Source organism: Branchiostoma lanceolatum, chromosome 5 (assembly GCF_035083965.1).
Source record: "Branchiostoma lanceolatum isolate klBraLanc5 chromosome 5, klBraLanc5.hap2, whole genome shotgun sequence".
In the NCBI taxonomy this organism is placed as follows: Eukaryota; Metazoa; Chordata; class Leptocardii; order Amphioxiformes; family Branchiostomatidae; genus Branchiostoma; species Branchiostoma lanceolatum.
In genome coordinates this window covers 22,545,082-22,562,954 of record NC_089726.1, presented here as the reverse complement: position 1 = coordinate 22,562,954, position 17,873 = coordinate 22,545,082, and the positions used below count along the sequence as shown (strand labels likewise).

Sequence of the window (17,873 nt, the reverse complement as noted above, 5' to 3'; positions counted from 1 at the left end):
GTGTCTTTTTGAATTTGTTTGTGTCCTGAGCATAGATGCAACCATTATAGTGAAAACCCCGTCTCAGATATACATAATCTGCTTTAAATTATAAGAGCCATGTGTGTCCTACTAGCGCTGTTTTCGACGGAGGTGTTCTGGGGGTTCTAAGGGACCATACGATATTAACCCGGTGGGAGGGGTGGTGCACTGGAAGTCCGGTCAAAAAGATTTTTCATTACCCTCCCCCCATCTGAAAAAAATTTTCATGACCCTCCCCCCACCTCGAAAACTTTTTCCATGACCCTCCCCCTACAGGTATCATGTAAAAATGGTAGAAAAACAAACCCCATTGATAAAACAAGAGTCTGAAGACCCAAAATCTCCATGAAATTTGTTTTTATATATGATGTGTTTTATAACAGGTGCTGCTACAGCAATAACAACCGAATAGTGACAGGCTTTGGAATCAGTTGCAACAATGAAACTTTAAATTATCATCACCACCTTACTACCCATATCTATCAGCTCTGTGTATAAATGTTCCACTATCATGAGATTAAACCAAGACCTTGCAACAGCTGTGTCTATCTTTCCTTGCACCTAAATCTGGGTCTGAAACTAACAGGTGTGACAGGTGTGAGCTCCCACAACATGCCTAGAATGGAGGTATAGATTTTCCTCATTACTTATGCAAATTCAGTCCCAATTTGCATAATTTGCGCGTCAGTGTGTACATCTCTGTCCAACCTTTTTTTTTCCACATTTTATTCATAATATACATCAATGTTACAGCAAAATATATTACACTTGTTACAATGTTGGCATCAAAGACTATATGACATTGTGTTACTGTACATATACTGGCAGGATGGTTCAAGATTAAACCACATATCACATAAAAAATGCTGATTATGTCAAAGGAGATAATTTACATCATAGTAACATATTTGCAGTGTATTATACATTGTGTGCTAAATCAGGTTTGTGTCCAGTTTACTCCACATTTTAAAGTAAATTACACATTAATGACATAAAACAGTGTAACTAAAAGGTCGTCAAAAACTCAAGCTAAGAAACTAAAACGTCCCTTATACATAAAATATCATAACAAGCTCAGTTCCTTGTTTACAAAAGTCATCAAAACTCATCAATAAAAGCTACCTATATTAATCAAGAGGTAGCTAGAGGTTCACAGGCAGTGGTAACTCTGTTCTTCATTTCCCATTTAAAAAGAATGGGCAAATTGTTTTGATGTGAAGCGGGATTTTGGGTCTTCCTTAGAGATATCCATGTTTTGAATATGACCCATTTAGCTATAGATATTATTAGTATTCGTCTTTTAAGGTGGAGTATGTTCAGAGGCTGTGTGACTTTTCCTAGTATTACTTCAGAATCTTCAAAATCTATTGTAGGATTACTGGTACTGAAAGGTATGTAATGCTGAACTGTGTCCCACAGGTCTGATAATCTCTTACATTCCACAAACATGTGTCTATAATTATCAATATTCCCACTATCACATAGTTTACATATAGGATCTATTATTAGCCCATTTTCATCATGTATTCTCCATTTGTTTAATTTTTCACCACACGGCAGTATTTGATGTAGTAGTTTGTAATTTAGTTCAGCTATTTGTGTGTCCTTACATGCAGTTTTGCAGAGCAAATTCCAAATCTTTTTCCAGTCAAATAATTCAGTGAGATAAAAAATTGTCTGCCATTTCTGTTGACAGCTTGGCAATACTGCATGTTTAAGAGCGAGTGTAGAATAAAGTAATTTACAGGATTTTGTTGTAGCTATAAACTGATGTGGGGGCGGGATTACAAGATGTGTTGGGCGGTCATCTGAGTAGAGTTCATTTTTTACAAGAGTTTTCCAGGTGCTGGGTAGGCTTGATACAGGGTTATTTGCTCAATTAAAGTTTTGGGTCGGTGGCTAAGTGTAGAGTACTCATTTGATGAGATGAATTTTCCCCTGGGGAATAGGTCTTTCACATATATTATGCCTTCTTTAATCCACTGAGGGAAGAATAAAGTTTTACCTTGTGATCTTATATTTCTATTACACCATATTATCTGTTCTTTTAAATACTGGGGCCTGTGGTCATCTCTTTTCTCAACTTTGTGATAGGATAAAATGACTTCTTTATAAAATGTGGGTATATGGATGAAGTTTGGTCCATCGCCTTCTTTTTCAAAGTTCATCTGCAAAATAAGGTTATTGGGACCAAACGAATTTATATACAACAGGGGGAGTGTTTTCCATCTAGATTTATCATTCACTATCAACCTATATATCCAACGTGATAAGAGTGCGTTTTTTTGGTAATCTAAGTTTAACATGTTGAGTCCACCCATTTCAGTGGGTTGGCTTAGGACATCTCTTTTGATTTTGTCCTTTTTGCCTTTCCATAAAAACTTGAAAATTTCTCTTTTTATAGATGTAACAACCCAGGGTGGGGTAACAATCATTGCCATATTGTGTATTATTTGGGAAAGAGCTAATGACTTAATGATAGTGATTTTTCCATACAGAGTTAGATTTCTACATCTCCAGACTTGCAATGTGTTTTTCAGCCTTTCTATCTTTTTCTCCCAATTTAGAAGTTGAAAATAGAAGTTCACACTCATGGTGGAGGGAAGAGTTATAGATTCTGAAATATATGCCTAAGGATTTTATTGGGCGCTTCGGCCAAGATATATCTAGGGGGGTGTCTTGTCTGTCTACATAAGTGCCGATCCACAGACCTTCACATTTTTTAACATTTAGCTTAAGACTAGAAACACTACAAAAATTGTGGATATGTATGAAGGCATTTTCCATAGATATAACGTCAGACGCAAATAAAGTGGTGTCATCGGCCACCTGTGAGATTTTAATTTCAACAGTATCATCAGAGTTGGTTTTAACTTTTATTCCAGCTATGTCCTGTGCATCTCTAATGTTCACTGCCATAACTTCTACAGCTAGGATAAAGAGAAGTGCAGATATAGGACATCCCTGGCGGATACCTCTGTTAAGGGGGAAGGATTCAGACATCCAACCTTGATTGATAATATTACTACTTATGTCACTGTACATACATTGCATGGCGTGAATGAAATGGGGGCCAAAATTAAACTTTTCAAGCACTTTCCACATGAATTTTCTGTTTATAGAATCAAAAGCTTTAGCAGAGTCCAGAAAAATTATAGCTCCAGGTAAGTTTCTAATTTCTGTGTAGTCTATAATGTCTTGTATCAGGCGTACATTCTGCCCGATAAATCTTCCTTTAATATAAGCAGTTTGGTCATGTTCGATCAGCTTGTGTATTACTTTTTTCAGTCTGTTTGCAAATATAAGGGCAAAGATCTTATAGTCTGTATTAAGGAGGCTTATTGGCCGCAAGTTGTCTAAATACTTTCGCTCATTTTTTGTGTGTATAAGTCTTATAACTGCACGTCTTTGTAATACAGACATCTTTCCTTCCCTTAAAGTTTCTTGAATGCATTCATAGATAAGATCTCCTATAGCCGGCCAGAAGAACCTGAGGAACTCTGGTGGTATACCATTTAATCCTGGGATTTGTTTAAGTTCATAGAAAATAGGGCTTCTTTGCACTCATTTTTGATGATTGTCTTATCAAGAAAGTCCTTGTCTGATTGGTCTAATGTGTTGGTCAGCTTTATGTTTTTGAGATATTGTTCAATTGTATCTTCATCTGCATTGACTTCCTGATAGAGTTTGCAGTAGTACAGATGAAGCCACTTAATTGCACCTCGGATAAACGCACCTTCCATTTAATTGCACCGAATCCCAATATCCAATTCCGGTTCCCATTCACTGCATTGTTAGTGACTCCGCATATCTGCACCGCGCATGGTAACCAATGCCGGATAACTGCACCAATTTTTTTTCAAAAATCCTCGACAAGTTAACTGAAAAGGTGCGCTAAAATCGGCAAACGCGGTACAAATGAGCCGATACCTGCCGGTGTAAAGGCCCAATACCGCCAATATGTTTAAAACTGTTTTGAGTAACAAAAGAAGGCGGTCTCCATTGACAGTTACGTTGATAGGAATCGTATGGGAGGCCCCGGGCGGGTCACCCGTAATCAGTAACCAAGTTTTAGTTTCAATTCCTAGTTTCATGGCGGTGCATGATTTACGTAAATTGACAACTGCACTGTAATGTAACACAGAAACTGTTATCCCATGAGTGGCATAACGATGTTTCAGAATGCCTCCCCTGTAACATTACGTGTGTTGTAATGCGGTAGATCGCATGGAAAAATGCAAAATCAAAACAGGTTCGTAGTCATTTCTTTATTTTCAGCAAAGGGTCAATAAATGAAGTAAATACTGAATAATTTCGTCTGTTTTCTTTGTGCAAGTGTTTCTGACTAACAATACACGCCCTCGCCCATGGCGGTGCGGTCCAGCTGGGCATTTCGCATAATTGCACCAGCCGGAGAATTGCACCAAAAACGCTGACAAATGGGTGGTGCAGTTAAGCGGATTCTACTGTAATTAGTACATTCTCTCAATATTTCTGTTGTCTCTTGTACTTCTTTTCCCTCAATATCTAAGCAGTCTATTTCCTTTTCTATGCCTTGTTTTTTTTCCAGATTCAGGAAATATTTTGATGGTTTTTCCCCTTCTTCTCTCCACTTAGCTCTGGATCTAATATAGTCACCCTGAGATTTTTTCTTATAGAGGTTCTCAAGTTCAGATTTGACTTGCTTATACATGAGGATGTCTTCTTTGGTTGGATTTCTGTCTATTACAGTTATGAGCTGACTAAGCTTTTTTTCAAGATATTCCATATTCTCTCTGTTTTTTCTTGCTTTTTTAGCTCCAACTCTGTCCAACCTACCTGCGTACCAAATAACATGAAAATCTGTCATTCCTTTCTTCAGTTATTCTCCTTAGAAGATTTTTACAAATACGCCATTGCAGTTCCAGTGACACATACCAGGGGGCCTAAAATTGACCTTGACCTTTCTCCTCCCAACACCTACCCATATACCAAATATCATTACAATCCGTACTACAGTTATGCTGACTTTAAGCATCCGGTGACACAAACATACAAGCACGCAAACACACACGCAAACACACTCAAAACAATATCACCATGAATAAGTCTTTTTTCATGGAGATAACAATATCCCCATGAAATAGTCTTTTTTCATGGAGATAACAATATCCCCATGAAAAAGTCTTTTTTCATGGAGATAACTACTATGCAAAGTACGTCATATATATGGACATCGCGTCGGGCGTCAAATTGGGACAGCTGACGCATGCTATAAAACAAGAACCGGGCACCAGCGGTTGTCGGCAGGAAATTAAATAGTATAGGGGGCAAGATAATTGAGAACATTTTGAAATCGAGACCCTTTGAACTGCTATTTCCTGCATTTTGAGGACAAATTTTGCTGGAAGAGTAAGTTAACTTTAATCAAGGAGATATACTGTAATTCTTGTTTCTTTCACTGTAACTTTAGGTTCACTGTTTTCACTGTCACCTCTGGACCGTGAACTTATCATCACAGTGAAAAACCTATTTATGATTCCTCCACACATCGTTTCTGTAAATCGCTTGCTACCACCGTGAAGTTAAAGTTTAGTGAAATTGTCCCTTTTTCTTACACCGTGAAATTTTGCTACCGTGAACTTAAAGTGAATTACAGTAACGTTATAGACATCTCTATTTGTAAAAGGAAATACAGTTTGATTTTTGGGGGGCGACACCCTCCGATATATTTCGCTGCGGGAGGCGCGACATGCACCGGCAGGAAAATCTAAAAATCTTGAACCATTGAAACGCTATTTCTCGAATTTCGATGAGCAAATTTTGATAGTAAACAGAGTAAGTGTAATGACATCTATATGTGAAAAAATACAGATTCTGAAGAGTTTCAGCTTGATTTTTGGCGGACGACGCCCTCCCGACATATGATTTCTGGCCTCCCAACATGCTCCCACAGGGAAATTTTTAATTGTTTGATCATGACCCATTGAAACGCTAAACGTGTCAGATCGGCCCCCCGAATCGTAAAAAAAACTCTGAACTTATCTTGCAGCAGACAACAGTTGACCGATTATTGGTAAGGAGGTGAAGTCTGCCATCTGATTGGCTTCTTTTCATTCTGTTAACTACAGTGATTGTGAACTTCCCTCTGGATGAAGACCCTGATGTGTCGATGATAGCGTGGACGACCACACCATGGACACTCCCCAGCAACATGGCGCTGTGTGTCAACCCACAGCTCGACTATGTTAAGGTCAAAGGTAAGATTCTGCACAGAACGAGGGATTGTTTGAGATTTCTAAAGGCATTAATGGCAAAACTAATACAAGTATATGTACACTGTTATAGTCAGCTGTGTGCATTGTTAACTTTATACAGGAAGTGAAAACTAAGTTTAAGGTCTCATTCATGCATAATTTTCCGAGTGGGTACCCTAAAAGAGTCTGTACCCAAAAATAAACGGCTGCATGAACGTGCGTTTGTATCGGTGGGAAATTTCCTTTTAGCTAGCCTAGCTGATCTCAACGGTCAAACTGACGAAAGCTTGTTATCTCCATGAAAAATGGAGATATAGTTTTGGGTGTGTCTGTCTGTCTGTGTGTCTGCCTGTTTGTGTTTCCGGACTACTGTAGTCAGCATAACTCAAGAACATCTTGATGGATTGCAATGATATTTGGCATGTGGGCAGGTGTTGGGAAGCCAAAATTCAAGGTCGATTTTGGGCCCCCTGCTATATGACCTTGGTACTGCAGCAGAACTTCAGTTTTTGTTTCTTTTGACCTGGACGTGCTATGGTCTTGATTTTTAGGTGGTAGATAGCTTGTGATGTACTGAAAAAGTGATGTAGATTTTGGGCCCCCTAGCAGCTTGCTCTTGAACTGCAGGGGTGCTATTGTGAAAATCTTCTTAGGAGAATGCATGTAACTGAGCAAAGGACTGATGGATTTCTATGATATTTAGTATGCAGGTAGGTTAGACAGATGTACATCATGAAATGCAAATTATGCTTATTGGGACTTAATTTGCATAATTGATCAAGAAAATCTATATTTGCAGCATTTTCCCTCAAGCCTCAAATACATGAAAAGTTTATTGCAAGTGGAACATCAACAGATACCAATTATGCTAATTAATTGCTTATTTGCATAATTAATGCATAAGCGCCATTAGTGGTGAATGATAGGACTGTCAATATTCCAACATGTGTAAGTTAGTTAAAGGTGTTCATGACCAAGCATAGATTATGTAAATTCGTAAGTCATTTTTTGTAACTGAAGAAATTAGCAGGTAAAGTTCGACAGCCGTGTGTGAGGGCAGACATGCACAGCCCGGCATTATGGACGATGCGGTCGTGCGCTTACAGCTGGAAAGTGCCTTTTTGGGGGTGTAGCTAAGTGCAGTTTGTATTTGCTATAAAAAGAGATTGTATGTAGTGAAAACGTTGGCAATTTTTTTACATGATCTAGGGTAAACGTTCTCAACATAGAATGGATAACATTGGCACATTTCTTATAGCTTCATTACGATTGGGCTCATGTAAAACATGTATTTTACCATGTAAGCCTATGAATGAGACCTTAACTGTGTGTTTGTGCATCTGCTTATATCTCTATCTGTATATGTGTCTTTTGAGTGTAAGTTTATCTTTGAGTGTGTGTTTGTGAGACTCAGTATGTATGTTTAAGTTAATTGCCTTGTTGTGAAATGAGTTTGTTTATATGGTCAATATGATACTACCGTATTTTCTCGATTAAAGTACGCACCCCCGATTCGGGCAATGTTCCAGGCAAATTTGCGGCCTTGAAACGTAAAATGAGAAAACCCGAATAAAGTATGCACCCCTTCTCCGGGCCGATGTCACAGTTGAAATGTCCCGACAAGTACATGTCCTGAAGGCAGTTCCTACCACAAATGATTGTTTGAAAATACATTTAAGTCGTTTCATAAGTGATTGTGTCGTAGCTCGTTTTCTAGCAGGAACTTTTCATGTTTCATCCTTTATAAAACACGTTGACCTTCATCACGTTACCCTGCTCGGTCCATATATAATAGCGCCGGCCGTGAGGTACAGATTTGTAAATCATCGGAGGAAAATTGCGATCATATTCACAACACTGGGTAAGAATGATGTGATCAGAGAACACTTTCCCGATACTGACAATGTATAGTTATTTCTTGGTACAATAGAATGCGACAAAATATAGTTTTCACGGCAACTCATAGCATGCCGCAGACAATCGTCAGAGATGAAGCGGGATAATGGCGAAAATCGTCTCCTACTTATATATTTGGGCGGCCTACTTTCTTATGATTTTCGTGTAAGACCTAAAAACTCTTATATAAGTTCGAGACCCGGTAATTCCCCGTCAAATATGGCGTTACATCCAACCAAAAACTGGAAAACCGCAATGCTTTCCTGCCGGGCCCTTCGCTGCCCCGACACGCCTGCCGGGGCTTGGATTGCGTAATACTATGCAGATATTGCGTGACGCAATCGCATTACACCTCTCTTATTGGGTGCTGCTAGCTGCTGCTAAACTAGTGGCGCGAAATCAATGGCGGTGGCAAGACAGGCCGCGTTTCTATGTCCGAGCTTTGATATACCTGGCGAAATTATGCGTATTATGACGTTTATATCGGTGCATACGCAGAATTTAACGGGCCAACGTTAAAAGAAAGGAGTCCTCTGTCAAATAGTCCGCTTTGAAGCTGCCATAGGGTGCTTTTTATCGAAAATTTTGCCGCCGAAGTTTCCGGAAGGGAAACGTAACGTTACCTCAAAATAACAACATCATCACCGGGATTGGTATTTCTTCTTCGAAAATCACAAAATAAATGAATGCATGTCTTATGTGGTGTACTTACGGTGCTGGTGTTCTTTTCGGGTTCCTTGGTCACTGGGCTGGGAACGGCTGAGTGACGATCCATGCCGGCGGCATGACTTGATCCTGGCGCCGGGTGCTCAGTACGTCAGATTTCTTGTGTACTAGTACCGTACGTATCTATTTTTCGTGTTAATATAAATGATGCACATACGAAACACTGTCGTTTATTGAAGTTCAACTTTATTTTCATGCGTCAACATTCTTATCTAAATGTTCTATGGACGAATCGGTGCAATTCGGCGGTCCCATCGTCTGTGTTCCGGCTGGTTTCAGGTTCTGCTCCAATTTGTCGGGACGGTGACCTCAAACAAAGTACGCACCCCCGCTTTGGCGATATCCTGAGACACTTATTGGATTTTGAAAAGTTTCAAAAGTGCGTACTTTAATCGAGTAAATACGGTAGTACATAAACCCACGTTCCCGATGGTTCTCTCCAGAGATACTGGACTCGATGTGGAGGACCTGGGTGTGGCCATGACGGACAGACTGGTGGGGCATATACTTGCCCCGTCCCCCCCAGGGGCTGACCGATGATGATGATAATGATGAAAGCCACACCAAGTTCTTAGATTAAGAAAGATAATCTTGAACTAGAACATCAACATGAAATTAGAATCTGGGGAGGAAAGTCGGTACATGGGGTGACTACAGCCAGGTTCTAATGTTCCTCTCAGACCTCTGTTTTCATGTTAGCCTCTTGCTTCAGTTCTGCTTAAAACTCCTGAACTCAAACAGCGCAAACTCGACCTTCTTTACTTTTGTTTATTATCATATATTGCTATGTAAGGCAGTTACATTGACCATACAGGAGAAGATTGCAAATGACAGAGACGCCTGGAGAGCAGTGTCCAAAAGAGGAGCTGAAAGATTTGAAACAGCTCAAAGAGAGACTGCTGAAGAGAAGAGAAGGCGCAGAAAAGCTGCACCTGCTCAGTCACCACCCACACAGGGCTTTACATGCCCCACCAGCAGCAGGGCGCGCAGATCAAGGATTGGGCTGCACAGCCACATGAGAGCCTGCAGAGGAGGACTGACTTCCCATTGATCTTTGGAAGCGAAGAAACAGCCATCATCACAGGAGAAGATGTCAGAAAACCCTTGTTATCCTGTGATCATAAACAGACTACAATAATACACCAGTGACAGAGATGTACCTAGAGGAATGTATATACTAGTATACACACGTACATGTCATGTAATAAGGTAAAACTTTGGTTGCACATGTTTCTACAGATAACACCACAAATCAGGTGTACATCATGATGGAGGCCCGGCTGGAGGCATTGTTCAAGAAACCTGAGGAGTACACCATCCTGGACAGGTGCTACAGCTGAAATCACCTACATGTACATGTAGTTCTGCAGATAGAATGTGTGCAGCTTTAGGGCCTTTCCAAAAATAGTTATTTTCATTCAACTTTAAACTTTCAGGCTAATTTACTTCATTAGTTCATGGACGTTTGCAGGAAACAATGAAGCATGTGGATGGGTGAGATGAAAAGGAAAATACAGTGTGGTAAAACCATAAATTCTAATATTGAAATTTTAAATCCATTGAAGAATTGATGTAAACCATAACAACTAGGTACTAGTCAGTCTTCAACTGTTGGTATTATTTTAGCGTTTCGTTGACTTGTATCCTGAATGGTACCTTTGATTATTCTACAAATTAAATGTTTTTTTTGTTTGTATCAGAAATATAGTAAGAATCAGATTCGAGAACCAAAAAGTTAAACTGGTATTGGTGGGGTCTCCCTTCCCGATGAATCCTACAATAATTGTTCTTGCTGTCTTGTTATCTGTTTATTTTTATGGTATTTCACTTACAAAAAATAATTAATGTAGGTCCAAGGTGACATCTAAATCCTTGTTTTAATATTGAGTAATGATGATAACAATGTTTTCCTCAGTGCTCTGAGTCTTGTTAATATCATGACATCTTAGATACAAATCATGTCTGATGTATATAAAGAGAATTCAAACTCTACAACTGGATAAAATTCGGAGATTCATTTCCGGACGTTTTGAGTGACATTGATCACTCTTCTTCAGCGCCACTAGAATGAATTGACAAAACGTTGGTAAGTTGTCTTGGTAATTCAAACTGGAAAAACCAGTTGAAAATGTCAAGGTCAATAACTCATAAGAATCGTATGCAATTATCACTAAAATGTAAATTAAGTTTGGATAGTTCCTATGGTAAGACAACACCAGAGTTTGAGTTCTCTTTATATATTGAATTCTCTTTATATGTTGTTTACCTGCCAGTGGATGTCTAACCTTCACAAACACATGTCTGATGTATTTTTTGATCCCTACATGTATTACAGGTTCAAAGGATCCACCCTGTTTGGGAAGGGTTACAAGCCATTATTCCCTTATTTCAGTGAAGTATGTTAATTAAGGGTTAATGACCCGCTTTCCTTCAGTCTATGGTGTGATAAGTCATGATAGTTCCTATAACCATGAATAAAGTGTACTTTATTTGGTGGTTATAGGAACGACCATGCCTTATCACACCATATAGACTAAAGGAAAGCGGATCATTAACGTTATTATCATATAGCCATTGTCCATATTGTAGTTAGTAGTACTGTGCAGTATTTCATTTTATGTCATACCTGCATGGGCCACAAAAACGTTTGATACGGGTGTTCAGCATCACACAGGGTTCTATAGAATGTTAAGAATGCATTTCGAGCGTGCCGGTTGCGACGTTGTCGAAAATTCGAATACCATTTTATTCACCTTTGAAAAGTTTTACGCCCCACCTAGTTGAACTTTCTGTTGTTTTTTCTACCCTCCCTTCTTCTAACTCGTCAAGTTGTTTTTCATCTCAAGCAGCCAAGTGTGTACGACTATGTATGGCATTGCCCGTTGCTTCCTGGTCAAGCTCGTCAGCTTCCTGCCCCTCTGAGCCATGTCAGCCGCTGTAATATGTCCCTGGGTGTCTTTCCCCAGCTAAATCCCATGACCCGAAAATGGACTCTAAATCGGTTTCTGAGAGTTCTTTGATGAAAAATTGCGGCACTCCGTCCAAATTGTGATTGGTTTCAAAGACTTCGGACGAAGAAAAGAACATCGTCTGAAAAAAGTATGGATGGTTCCACGTATACAGCGGGGTTTGTGAAAAAAGTTATTTATAGTCCTTTCGTTTAAATTTCACTTAAATTGAAATTTGTTCCATTTTTTCATTGTATTTTAGGAAGATTTTGTGAATTTTGAGACGGTAAAGATTTTTTGAACAAAGAAACGTTCTATCAAGGTTTTAAAAAAATTCAGAAAAAATTACCCCCGCCCCCCTACATAATGGAATGGGTGGACGCGTGATTCGTTGTGACATAAAGGCACCGCTTGAGATTCATTTATCACCACTTGGGGCACTTTTATGGCATTGTGGCGTCATAACCGATATGGAATGGAGGCTTCTGATTGGTCAACATCATCTGGCTATATGATAATTTCATTTATGTATGATTTGGCATTTAGCTGTATGTGCATCTTACCCTCACAAAATGGGCCAGTCTGACTTTTTTGTGACATCTGTAGGACATCCCGAAACTGATGTGAATGCATGATGGAAGAAAAAGGTTGTAAATATAACAATGAAAACAACATTTTTGGGGGATTCAACAGTTTTGCATTTATCTTTTTTTATTAAAGACATGTTCGCCCATTTTGCGATAATTTTTTGGATTTACAGCATTGTCACAAATGTAACGTTATGTCTGTAGTTGTATACCAACACAGATTGATGTGCATGAAGATGTCATCCATCAAATCAAGTCAGTGCAGCCTTGTTTCATCACATTCTCATGTGACATGATTTTCAAAATATTGTAACAACTTCTGTCACAATGCTGTGATTCAGACTGTATGGGGAATTCTTTATTAATGATTCTACTTGATCTCTACTTGTCCCAAAGCGCAAGAAGTCAGGAGCATTTCGCATCTTTGTTGACGGTTATGTTACCACGGAGACTGGTACCGGAGTGGTCCATCAGGCACCATACTTTGGGGAGGTGAGGATGTCTGTTATGAACTATCAATTCATCATGCAAAGTTAGGCCCGATTGAAGCCAGGTATACAGTACATGGGGAACACGATTTTAGGATAAGCACGAAGTGCAGTTGCTCAATACATGTTTGCAGGCTCCGTTACACAGGCGAAATTTGTTCTTTACCATGCACTAACTCTACTGGCTAGTTATTTCTTTTTCTGACGAATTCTACGATGCATACGCTCGTAGGAGGGCCTGGTGGAGGCTACTGTAACAAGAAGTTGCCAAATTTCCGCCGAATTTTCCAGTCTCTAAATTTATGAAAAAGACGCGTACGGTAACATGGTTATAAGTCCACTGTGTTTGCTTGTTAACTCTTACTCAGTTTTAAAGCTTGACGAATACTGAAAGTTTTGTTAGCTAGCCGTAATAGTTAACGACGCCACGGTACATATACTAGTATCCTTAGTAACGATCACTTGGCAACAACGTGTGTAACTTTAAAGCTACTAAATTCCCGATCCATTTGCATTTCCGCTCGAGAATTGAATGATGTGTGTATGCATGTTCCTGTATTTGCTTCGACCATAAATTAAACACTCATCAATCTTGGTACTTTCATGCGATAACGTTACTTAGGTTCATGATTCAAATGATAAAATGGTTTGAATCATTTCGAATATCTTCCGAATCGAAACGGTTTACATTTTGCGTCCGCAATGCAAACTTGCACCCACGCTGAAAACGGTTTTCATCGAAATTGCATATTATGCAAAGTCTGTTGTGATCCCACTCCACCTCAAGTTGGCGGTCTTAACAAGATTTTACAAAACGCGGCCGAAATACCCCATTGACAGCTAAAACTTTTCCCCTTTCGGTGGGCTAACCAAGAGTTGACTTTGTCCTTCAGGCCCATGGTTATTTCATCGAACACCTCCTCGTTCCGATGAATGACATCAAGTTTCCTCTGGACCTCCTGATCCCCCCAAATAGATATTTGTTAGAACCCGACTTGGGGTCCATAGCAAGATGTTACGATTAAAAAATGCGGCCGAAAATCCGATCGGCAGATAAAAACTTTCACTCTTTCCCTTGTACCCCGATGTACGACGTAATAAACATGATCAGTGTGAACCGGTTCCGTAACACTTTTGCGTCCATGATTACAATTTTGCGAAACCGTTTTACTCTGAACCATTCCAGACTACCTCGCGAGGAGGTTCAAAAGTGAAATGGATGGAACCGTTACGGAGCATTCATGTTCACAAGTAAAACGGTTTACTTTGCTGATTCAGTTCCAATTGTTTTACATTTTCAATCATGAACGGGGCCTAATAGATTCATAAACAAGAAATGCCGGTTGGATGGCAGAGTGTGATTACGATGTGTGACCCAAATGGTTGGTCACCTTGGTGACTTGAATCTGCACTAATGCTTATAATCATTAGACTGGAAGTATACCTTTGAAAATCCCGGTTCAAATCAAACTTTGCGACAGCTTATTGCTTCCATACAAATTCTTGGTTTTCGGCTGTTTATATAGCCATGCTTTGGTCTTGGTCTTCATTCAATTCCGGACGTTGAATCCATGTTAGCATTTTGTTTGGAAATGACGCTGACAGAACAGGAATTGTAACTGTATATACATGTACGTACAAAGTAAAATCGAATTGATCCCTGAAAAGTTTTTTTTTTCAGTGAGAAAAACGTATATGTGTGTCTCAATTTGTTTAGAGAACGGCCGTGTGGCAAAACGCTGTTTGCAATGTTACACATATGAGATTGATCCCAGGCCTGATGTTTGTACGCTCTGCGTTGTTACGAGTTCTTGTTTGGAATCGGGTGGCCCCTGGCTTACAGCTTGGTTCCACTCTGTGTCGTTGGTTCAACGTTGAGGTCAAGTTGTGACCTTCTGATGCCAATAAATAAATTGAATTGGCCCTGAGGCCCTGGCAAAAATATACCCGACACCCCTCAAAAATAGTAGGATCGCCCAGACCAAAAATGCTTTGCACAAGTTGGGTTGCCTTGGTTACTCATGTGTAAGCAGTGATGATGAAGCAGTGCGCATGTGCGCATATATTACTCAGTGGCGTGTCACTTGAAGGAAGGACGCGACAAAGACAACTGTGCAACTGCAGCTGACCGCAAATCAGATTTACAATTGAGAGCATGCAGCACTGGTGGAGCTGTCGTTTTATCATGCTGCACAGGTACGAAGTCTTGTAATGTTTGTTAATTATTTTGAGCTCTATTATGACGCCGTTACTAGAGAAGTTAAATGTTTTGAATATACAGTAACTAAAGAAACAAAGCTATGTCGGCAAAAGATTTTGTTTACAGTGATCTCTTGTTTACGCTTTGCAAAGTGCATTCTGCCTTCAAATTATTATACGCTGTTTTGGGATATATCTTCTGCTTAGTCTAAGCCCCTTAGTGACGGTGTAGCTAAATTAGGCATATGCCTAGGCATTCTACTTTTTTGGCGACGCTTCAGGAGCGCGGCAAGCAGTTATATTATGTACAGTCAAACCTGCCTAGGCGACCACCTTTTCAACGCGACCACCTGGCCATGGCGACCGCTTTTTCCCGGTCCCGAAAATTTTCCCCATAGGCACAAGCATTAAGCTGCCTGCCCAAGGCGACCACCCATCCAACGCGACCGCCACGAATTGGGACCGCACAGAGCACAATCACTGCCCATGGCGGCCGCCTAATTTTCAAGCTTGTGGTGACATCGGATCATTTTGCTGTCGGATTTCACGGAAATGTCTTCAAGACTTTGAAGGACAAAATAAGGACAAAAATATATGGAATAGTATGGTTATAGCATCGATTCCTCCATGAAGTGTTTTAATAAAACGTTCCCCCTATAAACACTGTAAAGACAAATGTTTGTGATGTTGTTGTGCCTTAAGCTATCGTAATCTTATAGTTTACCGCAAACTCAGTTCAGTTTAAACTCAATTTTCAAAACGAATACGTAGTGCATGGCGTCAAAAAGTCAGATTTCACAGAAATTACTATCTATATCTTGTATTTTCAACAAAAATGTGTCTGTGTCTTACTAAATTCCGCCGAAAAATGACTTCGCGGCGGGCAAAACATCGGGCGAGAAATGTTGTTCCTCAGTCCCGACGCCATCTTGGATTTGGCATGGCCCGGATTTAGCGTACCGCTGACCTTTCTAAAACACGATGCTTTTGTGTATGAACATTTACGAATACTCTAGTTATTGATGAAAATCAATGTTCTTTTTTTCTTTTTATTTCCATGACTCTCACAAACCTTTATTGGACGCTGTGCGTTATGCTGCACTGACTTACCTTTTGATGCGGTCGCACAGAGCTTGGCGGCGCGGCGCGACGCGACGAAATCACCGTTCCGTTTCATCTTTAGTTGTCATATCGAAAACTTTCTGACCCTTTTATCCAGCGGTCGGCGCCCCAAAAAAGGCTAGGGCCAGCAGGTGTTTTCTAGGGATTTGTCTTAGGCCTTAAAACTTCGATGATGTGCATGTGTGTGTACTATTTAATGTAACGTGTGAATGCGGGATGGTGCTGCGATCATCGAGGCAACCATTGTTTTGTAGTCAAAATTATTACGAAAATGTGTACACGATGTAGCGGTGTACAATTATTACAACGATAACGGAAAATGTTATTTTTGTAGGATCTTTCTGTCAATGAGAATTGAACCTGGTGAGCCTCATGCTGTCTAAATTCACATAATAATCCATCCATTTACGTACTGTATTTGAAAACCTCGACCTGGAAACATGTGAGTGGAATCCTCTTCATGGCGACCACCTGTCCATCGCGACCGTTTTTGCTCGGTCCGCCGGGTGGTCGCCTTGGGCAGGTTTGACTGTATTTAGTTGCAGAGAATTCCGTACATCCCAGCTATGCCGAGGTTGGTATTTGTGGAATGTCACTTGCACGCGCAGTAGTGACCAGCCTGAGATTCCATGGGAGATCAGATAAGATCTCCCTAAACGACCACCCTCCCGCCCTCGCCTCCGCTGTGATTGGGACTCCCGCAGGGTTTGGCAAATTGACTCCGGCTGCGCTGTGACGAGAAATTCCAAAAGTCCTCTTTGGAACAAGAGAAGAACTCTTTTCTTTTTCGGGATTTAGGGAAAGCCATGCCTATTGCACTGTGGGGAAAGTATATGGATATGTATTCCTGATCTCTGTTTAGAAATTACCGTCATCGATGTGTTACTACTTAGGACCAACCACTAATGTTGTCTCTCTGCTAGAGCATTTGTCAGAATGGAACTCCGGGCAATTAGCCTGTTTGGAGGATTGTTTGAATCAAGAATTTGAGTTCATCAATAACTTAGTGGAAAAGTCAAAATGTCAAATGTCTGTTGGTTGTCCAACAATAAGTAGACACATTTTAACCTTTAGACACACGGCCTGGCACCTTAGTTGCAATGTGTCAAAAAATGTTCATCACCACTTACATATAGCCACTCAATCTTCGCCATAGCAATACGTTTTATTGCCTTTCTTGTTTCAGTTTAAACAGACACGTTTCAGTGGTTGTTTGTCAGGATGTACCGTTTGTCAGGGTTTGGTTCCTTTACTATGGCCCTGTACGTCCAAGACTTGTACTTTGTGTATTTTTTTCAATAGTCAGGGACAAGACGATCAAAGTATAGCACAATTTATCAGACGTATAAGCCAGGCGAAAAGGCGCACAAAACTCATGAGTCGTGCAGATACCGACTGTAGTGAGGAAATGCACATTGTGCAAATCTAGGTTGCAGTGAGGAAATGTACGACCAAATTTTTCACAAGTCTCCTCACTTTGTGACGTCGCTAAATGATAGACGACATCGGGTTGTAGTAAGGAGACGCGTGCCAGTGTGAACCCTGGTTGTTTTATGGAATGTGTCAGCTGATTCAGTTGTGACCCGATGTTCGCGAGGTACCAAGCCAGACTCTTTGCGAGGAAATAGACGGTAATTTCTTGTACTCACG

The 17,873-nt window shown here is 40.2% G+C and overlaps 1 protein-coding gene across 4 annotated transcripts in view; it reads left to right on the top strand.

Moving 5' to 3' along the window:
- Positions 1–17,873, top strand: part of LOC136435739 (isoleucine--tRNA ligase, cytoplasmic-like) — a 161,076-nt gene that overhangs the window by 55,586 nt on the left and 87,617 nt on the right. For all 4 annotated transcript variants that reach the window (XM_066429429.1, XM_066429428.1, XM_066429427.1 and 1 more), the window contains exons 6-9: positions 6,132–6,260; positions 10,119–10,206; positions 11,215–11,275; positions 12,811–12,906. In XM_066429429.1, coding sequence (XP_066285526.1) covers positions 6,132–6,260; positions 10,119–10,206; positions 11,215–11,275; positions 12,811–12,906 — 374 coding nt within the window. The remainder of the gene's footprint in view (positions 1–6,131; positions 6,261–10,118; positions 10,207–11,214; positions 11,276–12,810; positions 12,907–17,873) is intronic.